The 9,415-nt window shown below is 44.9% G+C and overlaps 1 protein-coding gene across 3 annotated transcripts in view; it reads left to right on the forward strand.

Moving 5' to 3' along the window:
* The window catches only part of CRNKL1 (crooked neck pre-mRNA splicing factor 1), a 28,594-nt gene that overhangs the window by 12,583 nt on the left and 6,596 nt on the right, over positions 1–9,415 (forward strand). For all 3 annotated transcript variants that reach the window (XR_004345695.1, XR_004345694.1, XM_032604418.1), the window contains exons 6-13: positions 635–813; positions 1,973–2,143; positions 3,542–3,733; positions 4,724–4,783; positions 5,449–5,529; positions 6,297–6,536; positions 7,704–7,805; positions 8,264–8,512. Coding sequence is in view for 1 of the 3 variants with exons in the window: in XM_032604418.1 (XP_032460309.1) it covers positions 635–813; positions 1,973–2,143; positions 3,542–3,733; positions 4,724–4,783; positions 5,449–5,529; positions 6,297–6,536; positions 7,704–7,805; positions 8,264–8,512 (1,274 nt within the window). In the remaining 2 variants the exon portion in view is untranslated. The remainder of the gene's footprint in view (positions 1–634; positions 814–1,972; positions 2,144–3,541; positions 3,734–4,723; positions 4,784–5,448; positions 5,530–6,296; positions 6,537–7,703; positions 7,806–8,263; positions 8,513–9,415) is intronic.

Consider the following 9,415-nt stretch of genomic DNA (forward strand, 5'->3'; position numbering starts at 1 on the left):
CTTTCTTGCCCTTTCAGGTGTCTGAGGTCCTCTGCAAGTGTTCAGCAGGTGCTCTGTGAGAACTGTTCCATTTGTAGATGTATTCTTAATGTATTTGTGGGGTGAGGTGAGCTCCATGTACTCCTATTCAGCTATCTTGACTCCTCCCACGTTTTTTTTGCTTAATCAGTAATTCAAATATTAATGTTACTGAGCAGATACTACAAAAAGTGCCATTTGTTGAGCACATTCTTTTGGCCTGAAATTGCTAAGAGCTTTACACACATTTTTCTCATTTAAAGTTGGCAATCATCAAATGAGGTTGGTTGGTATTATTTTCCTCTATTTATAGATAAAACTGAGGCTTAGATAAGATTAATGACTTGTCCAGATCACGTGGCTAGTCATAGGCTTCAGCTTTTTCGTGGATCCAAACTCCTGTTTGTACCACTCCTGAAATACTGAATAAGAATTGGAGGAGGCCACACAAACAAGACATGGCCTCTTGGGTGGTCACAGGTTAGTGGGTCTCCACCTTTGTACATGTGTTATCACCCCTGTAGCCACCCGTAGTGTGTGGTGTTGAGGTTCTGGGTTTGGGTTTTTGTTTTTTAAGCCACGTTGTTCTGCCTGGTTTTTCTTTAATCCCGCTCACTTGTTCTTGTGCACCCTGATGTGAAGAACTGGATCAAGTACGCCCGCTTTGAAGAAAAGCACGGTTACTTTGCCCATGCGCGGAAGGTGTATGAGAGAGCTGTCGAATTCTTTGGGGATGAACATATGGATGAACACCTTTATGTTGCCTTTGCCAAATTTGAGGAAAATCAGAAAGAAGTAAGTAAACTTAAAGGAACTTGATTATGTTGCAAAACAGCTTAGAAAAGATTACTTTTTGTGCACATTGAGTTCATTTACATTTTCTTATTCACTTATCCTTGGAGAAAATGCTTTCAAAATATGAAACCGTGATTTGTCAAGGGAAACAGCACATATCTGGCTAAGCTGCAGACTGGGAGTGCGTGATTGTGGGTTATATTATAACTGTCTTCATTTTGTTGTGCTCTGCTTCAAAATTAAGTCTTTAAACCTAAATGAGAATATCATCTGTAAACTGAGAGTCATTTGATACTCTGATTAAAGGGCTTTACAGGTAATGAACCTGGGAAACAAAAAGCCCCAGAGCCTTCAGTAAGAGAACAGAATTTGAAATGGAAACGGAGATTGTCCCACGAGAAGTCAGTTATTTTCTCCCATAGTATGTATGGGAAATAATCCTGAAATGTAGCTCAGATAATACAGGATGGGGAGGGGTTGGCTGGGATCTAAATGCAGGGTCTTGCACAGGTCCCAGAGGTGAGTTCAGATTCTGTCCTCAGGCCGGTGGGAAGTGTGGAGGGTCTTAAGCAGGAAGTGGTCGGATGTCATCTGTGCTGTGAGGGGAGCCTCTGGCTGGTTCATGCAGAGTGTATTGGGAGGAGGGCGGCAGAGTGGGCATGGGGGCGCTTTTCATATGGACCAGGGAGAAATGGAGGTGGCTCGGCAGAGGCCTGGGGAGAAGTGAAGGGCTGTGTTGAGGAGGTAGAAAGGGCTGGGCTGTGGAAGCAGCCAGTGTGAGGAATGCAGGAGAGAGGAGTTGGGGAGGCCCCTGACAGAGCAGGTGTGTGATCAGGGTGGTGGGTGTGACTGCCCAGGACGGGGAGTCTGACAACGACCCAGCTGGTCAGGAGGAGTGAGCTTGGGTGAGTCTGAGATGCATGGATGACATCCAGCTGGCAGTGTTAGGTACACTGTTAAATGTGGGGCTCAGAAGAGAGTGTCAGTCCATCCTGGCTGAAAGTACCTCAACAAAAGGGAGAAGAAAAGTCGTACTTTGGACATTTTGAGGCCTCATAATCTAACTTACAAGTAATGTTTTATGTCATAATTACTTTTCAAGTTGTGGCTAGAGTGAGAATACTGTGTTCTGGAAGATAATCATCCTGTCTGCTTTCAGTTTGAGAGGGTACGAGTGATCTATAAGTACGCCCTGGATCGAATCTCAAAGCAGGAAGCCCAGGAACTCTTTAAAAATTACACCATCTTTGAGAAGAAGTTTGGTGACAGGCGGGGCATTGAAGACATCATCGTGAGCAAACGGAGGTTCCAGTACGAGGAGGAGGTGAAGGTGAGCACTGGCAGTGAGTGGTTGTGCTGGCAGGGACCTGCTGGCTAGTCCTGGGCCACAGCATCGCTCTCCATCCAGTGTGTGCAGTAAATTGGCATTCCAGATGGGGAGGTAAACGGGGCTGGTAGAAAAGGCAAGCAGACAGCGCTTGGATTTGCTCTGCCACTCGCATGTTGGAAGTCACTTTGTTGGTTGCTGATTATACACAAAGAACTTGAGCAAAAGCAATCTGAAATCCATTTGAGCTCATTTTTTAAAGAAGATGGAAGAGTCAGAGATTGATCGAAAAAACCCATTTTTATACATTACCTTTTGGCTTAATTGCTTGAACAAAAGACATATTGTAGTTAGGGTTCCATTCTCATCTCTGTCTGTAATGTACTATTTTGATTTGAATTCAAAGGTAGTAGTGTTTTCCTTTACTGCTCTGCTCTGTATTTTAAAATACTTCTGCTTGGCCAAATTAATTAAGATATCTCCAAACAAAGGACTAAGTCTGGTATTAAATGGGGTTAGCAAGATACGTTCAAGACATATTGCCGTTAATTGAAAAGGCAGGTTTTGCAGTTGTGAGCATGGTATAATTCCATTGTAATTTTAAATCTAGGCATAGTGCTATGGAGTCACATATATAAACAAAGACACATTAAAAAAATAGATGTCTATTTTCATAGCTATAGATACTGGGAGGTTTACAGAATCAATAGGAAGCTGGAGGAGCAGACTTGGATAATGGGCGGGAATCAGGGCAGTTGCACAAAGTCCTGGAGCAGGAGATGAGACAGTCACATTTCAGTCTGGCCAGGGATGACTGACCCACCAATGGATACTACTTCCAGAAACCAGTTCTCAGTGTGCTTCATCTCCACGTCACCCACTCGTGTGCACCAGACCCTCAAGCAGGGGTCCTTACTCAGCCAAGTGCGGTGGCTACTGGGGTGGGAAGACGGGGAGCTGGCACCCTTCACCTCTGTGGAGGAGAGGCATCCAGGGCACCACCAGAGCAGAGGTCTACTCTGATTACCATTTGCTGCTTCATTAAAAAAAAGGAAAAAACATCAATTGTTATTGATCTTTATGTATTTGTCTCTAAGTCATTTTTCCACTTACACCTTCTTGAAAAAAAAAATGAAAAATTGGTATAGTCCAAAAAAATAAGCTGTTGTAGATAAAAGGGGCTTTGCTGGGGGAACCTCTGGCTAATAGTCTGTCTTCTATAGTCCTTTTCCTTTTCTATTATAGAACCTCAAGAATGGTATTTTTAAATGAAATAGCCTGTAAAGTCTAGAAAAAAGTTGCTAGAGTACAGAAAGTCAGTCTGCTGCCTTCTTTCAGCTCACATAGTCCCGCAGGTGCAGCTCTGGGTTTGGTTTCTAATTATTAACCTTATCTTTCTAGGCTAACCCGCACAACTACGATGCATGGTTCGATTACTTGCGCTTGGTTGAAAGCGACGCAGAGGCAGAGACAGTGCGGGAAGTCTACGAGCGAGCCATCGCCAACGTGCCGCCTGTGCAGGAGAAGAGGCACTGGAAGCGCTACATCTACCTGTGGATCAACTACGCCCTCTACGAGGAGCTGGAGGCGAAGGTGCAGAGCCTAGTCCTGGGGTGGCTGGGGGCGGGCTCCTTCCCCTGCGCGTTGGCCCTGCTAGCGCGGCTGGGAACTGATACCACATTTTATAAGGTTGTTTGTTTTTTGGGGTTTTTTTGGCTGCGTTGGGTCTTCGTTGCTGCACGCGGGCTTTCTCTAGTTGTAGGGAGCGGGGGCTACTCTTCGTTGCAGTGCACGGGCTTCTCATTGCGGTGGCTTCTGTTGTGGTGGAGCATGGGCTCTAGGTGCGTGGGCTTCAGTAGTTGTGGCTCGTGGGCTCAGTAGTTGCGGTACACAGGCTTCAGTAGTTGTGGCTCATGGGCTCTAGGTGCGCAGGTTCAGTAGTTGTGGTGCACGGGCTTAGTTGCTCTGCGGCATGTGGGATCTTCCTGGACCAGGGATCAAACCCACGTCCCCTGCGTTGGCAGGCGGGTTCTTAACCACTATGCCACCAGGGAAGTCCCCTCTGCCACGTTTTAAACTCTGTACACCTGTAGTGGACATAGGTGAGGTGGTTTTTAGTTTTGCTATATTTTTTTTAAACCTTGAGCTGCAACAAGATTATTACTTGGAACTTGAAAGGGAACAATGAACTAGCCCTTAGTTTCATTATCTATAGTTTCCTGGGTTTTCTCCTGAAGAGGGATCCCAGCTGGATTGCACATTCTTACTTTTAGCAAATTTTCAGAAGTTGGTTGTGTGTAAGTTAATAGGAAAAGGTTAACTTTCTGCTGCTGATCCGAGACTGTAGAACATCTTTGTTTCTGCCGTCAGGCAAAAGAGTTTGAGGGCTGTATTGTGGGTGATTCTGTGATCAAAGTTTGATGGCCAGAGGCAGTTCAATTTTGATCATAAATGCAATCAGGGTTTGAAAATAACTTGTAGGAACATAGTCAATGTTAGGGGTGTATATTTTTATTAGTAATAGTAAAATTAGTATTAGTAATAGACGTAAATATTTTGTGCAAATTTCTTATCCTAATGCAGGATCCGGAGAGGACAAGACAAGTTTACCAAGCCTCTTTGGAACTCATTCCTCATAAAAAGGTATGTTTGCTCTAAATGTTCTGTTCCAGACACATCAAACTCCTGCATCTGTTACTTGTGAAATAATTCAGTGAAATCATATTTATTGATTGGCTCTTCCCTGTGCTAGGCTCTGTGGAAAACATAAATAAGAATAAGATACACTCTTTGCCTCCGAAAACAGCTTACAGTCTAGTTGAGCAGGCAGCCTGTGTTAAGTGACCAATGACTGGTGCATATGCTAATGGAGAAATTCCAGGAGGATGGTAATCAGAAGAGACTGAGCTCAGCATGAGAGGGGACAGCCAACCGGCTGCTGGCACCTGTGTGGTCGTCCGCAGGCGCAGGGAACACGCGTGTTCTGGGGATGGTTGACACATGATCTCTATGTATTTCCCAGCATGAGAGACAGAGGTGTTGACCGAGTTGCCTTCTAGAATAGAGGGCCATGTTCTGCCTGATCACAGCACACCCACAAACAAAGCTGCCTCTCAGTAGGGGCTGCAGAGCCCTGCATTATAGTGAAGTGCCTAGATTACTGTTCCTAATTTCTGTCAAATATTGTCTTCTTAGCTTATAAATGAAAAGATATGTACGTCCTAGCTCTGTAGCTTTAGAGAAGTTCGTCTGTGGCCCTTGTTAATTTAAATTTAACTTACGTGAGTTTTTGTGCTTTTGTTTTCTAGTTCACATTTGCCAAAATGTGGTTACTGTATGCACAGTTTGAAATAAGACAGAAAAATTTACCATTTGCCAGAAGAGCTTTGGTGAGTAAAGAAAGGCTCAAGATGCATCATTAAGTCCTTCGAGAAGGAAATTAAAATCTTAAGGCTTACAGGTTATGTAATTCCTCTTGAGAAGGCAGCAGAAATACTGTGCCTTTATAACCTGAGACTTGTTCGAAAGCACGGCCTTTGAAGAAAGATTGGGTGATGATGCTTAAGTTATTCTGTGTCAACATTGGACAGTTAGAGATCTTTCAGATCTCTAAGAAAGATCTTGCCAGATCTTTCTTCCGGCTAGAGACATCGAATCTTAGATCTTTAGTATTCTCATCCTGTACAAGATTTTTGGTGTATTAAGTGCACCTTCCTCTTAACAAGTGTTCTAAAATTTCTTAATAGGATCAGATGCAGCTATCCTTCTGGTAAGCTACTCTCACCCTGGCTGTGGGCAGCAGGGTTCGTCCCTTGATTATCCTTTTACTCATGGGAGGTGTTGTCCATCTGACATCCGCATTCACTAGGACATCCTGAGAAACCAGGTGAAATTCAAAATAGTTTTCCGAACAGTTCTGGAACACCATATCTCTTGCAAAGCAGGCCGACTTGATAGCTGAGTGAATTGGAGGGTTTCCTTTGGTCTCTGTCGAGCCAGTTTGAGCAGTGCGTTACTGCAGAGGGAGAGGGTGGTGTGCCGTGTTGATGTGCCAAGGCTGTTGTTCAACAGAGAACAGCTTCTAGGCCAGGCTGAGGATGTCTGCACAAGTCAGACCCACTCAGACGTCACAGCGGTCGGTTATCTTTTTTTCCAGGGAACTTCCATAGGCAAGTGTCCGAAGAACAAGTTATTTAAAGGTTACATAGAACTGGAGCTACAGCTTCGAGAATTTGACAGATGCCGGAAGCTTTATGAAAAGTTCCTGGAATTTGGGCCTGAAAATTGTACCTCTTGGATTAAATTTGCAGAATTAGAGACAATCCTTGGCGATATCGAGAGAGCCCGGGCCATCTACGAGTTAGCCATCAGTCAGCCACGCTTGGACATGCCGGAGGTGAGGCCCGCGGGGTGACTATGGCTTTATCTTAGACGCTTGCCCAGTGTTACCTCAGATGACCTTGTGAATATGTGTGCCTCTTAGAGCATAAAGACCATCTCACCTATAGTCTTTTTCACTCAGATTAGGGCTTCCTGTTTTGGAGACAGGAAGGCGGGGGAAGCAGCCCTCTCTAGTCGGGTAGCACAGCACAACACAGCCCAACTGTGACGCCAGGATGAATTGGGATCTTATGGGTGGGATCTTCCTCCCTTTCTCTTAACAGAAGGCTAGAGAGGATGAGCCAGGGCAGCGCAGTCAAGGCCACCTGGAGAACAAGGGAGGTAAAGGTTGAGACTGCACAGCCCCGGGTCCCTCTGGTGCACTTTTGCCTGGATTAGGCTCTCACTAAACCAGGATGTTCCTGGAGGTACCACTGCCCCTGTCCAGGCTGGCCTGGCTGGCCACAGGGCCTGAAATCATCCCGTCAGGATCTAAGCTTGAGCCGCAAGGTGGCACCAAACAACAGCTAGGACAGCGTGAACCTCTCAGGAACCACTGAGCTCGCTCAGTGACTCTTGCTCTGGTGTGACCCTGCACTGAGCGGTTCACCAGGCCCTGCTGACTGCACTGGGCAGGGCTCTGTGTGTCACTGGTCCCATCACTTGGCCTCAGCCGCTCCACAGACTGCGGCCTCCAGGCGTCTGGGCCACATCTTCCTGGTCCCTGTGCCCTGACGGGCTGTGCCAGGCGGGTGGGCAGCTGTGCCCTGGATGCTTGTTGAGTTGGACTCAGGCATATCAGGGAACTTAGAGTGGAGACAAAAACGGTGTGCACTGGCTGATCCAGGCCTGTTTTCTCCCCGCAAGTCCGTGGTTTGTGGCAGCCTCATGACAGTGCCTGGGAGGTTTGGCAAGTTACCCTGCTCTTTTGATAAGTCCAGAAGAGAATCCAAAAGTGAACCCAAGGTCTTTTTTCTCATAATGTAGACACTTAGCCAAATTTTGGCCAGTCTGTAAACACCAGTATTATTTCTTGTATCCACATACAGTCTGTTCCTTAATTGGTCATGAAAGTTCTAGGTTCCTAGATTTCCTAGGTTAGAATGCTAGTTAGGCTGTACTTTGGATAGGGGCATGTTGCTTCTTAAATGTCAAGACTGACCTATGAAGTTATCTTTCTTAGGTGCTTTGGAAATCATATATTGATTTTGAAATTGAGCAGGAAGAAACTGAAAGAACACGAAATCTTTACCGACGATTGCTTCAACGGACACAACATGTCAAGGTATCCTGTGCTTTGTGGGTTATCTTTAATTTTGCTTGAATCAGCAGTCCGGAAGAAATAGTGTATTTCTATATTTTAAGTGTGTGGGATTTTTTAGTATATTTATTTTATATGATATCCTTACTTTTACAGAGAGCTTGTGAGTCTCAGAGGACTTTGGAATGTTAAGCTTATACCAGGTCAATATTTATACTGCGTGTAAATAACTTGGATATCGTAGGGTTGAATAAAAAATTAAACTTCAGGATTTTGAGACTATTTCAGACACCTAATTGGATGTAGAAGCAGACTGCTTCACCATTACTATATAGAAGCATCTAGTCAGTCTGTTGTATTGAAATACTAGAGATGAACACGTTACTATGCTCAGATGTCACTAACAAGAAATTAGCTTTATTATTACATTATTGTTTTCTGGGTGACATGGTTAATTTGGTTCTTTAATAATATTTTTTAAGGTATGGATCAGTTTTGCACAGTTTGAGTTGTCCTCAGGGAAGGAAGGAAGTTTGGCTAAATGCAGACAAATTTATGAAGAGGCTAACAAAACCATGCGAAACTGTGAAGAAAAGGAAGAGAGACTTATGTTGCTGGAATCTTGGCGAAGCTTTGAAGATGAATTTGGAACAGTATCAGATAAGGAGAGAGTAGACCAACTCATGCCAGAGAAAGTCAAGAAGAGAAGAAAGGTCCAAGCTGATGATGGGGTAAGAACTGAGCCCCTGAGCTGGTCCTTTCCTGCCAGCTGAGCAGAAATGCACCCGACTTTGAAATACATACTTTGAAGTGGCGCGTATACAATCTGAGAAAGGGGGTTGACAGCTGGAGGAGGAGACAGTCACAGTCTGGCTACCATGGCAACACAGCAGGGTGTATGGTCCACCCAGGGCTGGAGAACGGTGGGGGGTGGGGGTTGGCAAAGGTTCTTCCTGGTGCTTGGTTCCAGAAACTGCATGAAATGTATTTCCGGAGCATTAAGCAGGAGGTCAAGGTGGAGGCTTTGTAGGCTGTAGTAAAGCTCTTGACACAGTTGGTGTCTCCTGCGGGTTGATTTGAGGGGCTTTGTTGGAGGAGGGTCTGTTGGGAGGCTATTGTAAGCAAAGCAAGGTGGTGTTGGGAGCTGGGACCAGGGCGACCTTTAGGAAGTGAAATCAGTGCCCGATTGGAGGCGGGATTCAAAGGCAGGGTGTCAGGATAATCACAGATTTATGGCTTTCACTATTGGGTAAATACTAAGTAAATCTTTAAAAATTTAAAGACTCACACATAAGACTGCAAGATGGGGTTGAAGACACTGACTGTCTTTTCGATTGACCATACAGGAGCTATGCTTAGATTTTTAGGGCATTTTCCACCAGGTTGTAGCTCTCAGTGAGCTACAGCTGCAGCAACACCCATCCAACAGCAATTACTCCCACTCTACCAGGCCAGGCCCTTCTAATTTCTCTTTGAAAATTCTGCTTTCCAAGTAGACTTTGATGTTGTTTTGCACAATGAAGATAAGTTGAATTTGAACCCTGGGTTTCCCAGTGAGAATTCTCCACTTTAACTGAAATGTATTCTAGCCATGTGTTAGCTTATCTTTTAACTGTTTTACTTTTTTCCTGTAG

The sequence above is a fragment of the Phocoena sinus genome, chromosome 15 (assembly GCF_008692025.1).
Source record: "Phocoena sinus isolate mPhoSin1 chromosome 15, mPhoSin1.pri, whole genome shotgun sequence".
Classification (NCBI taxonomy): domain Eukaryota; kingdom Metazoa; phylum Chordata; class Mammalia; order Artiodactyla; family Phocoenidae; genus Phocoena; species Phocoena sinus.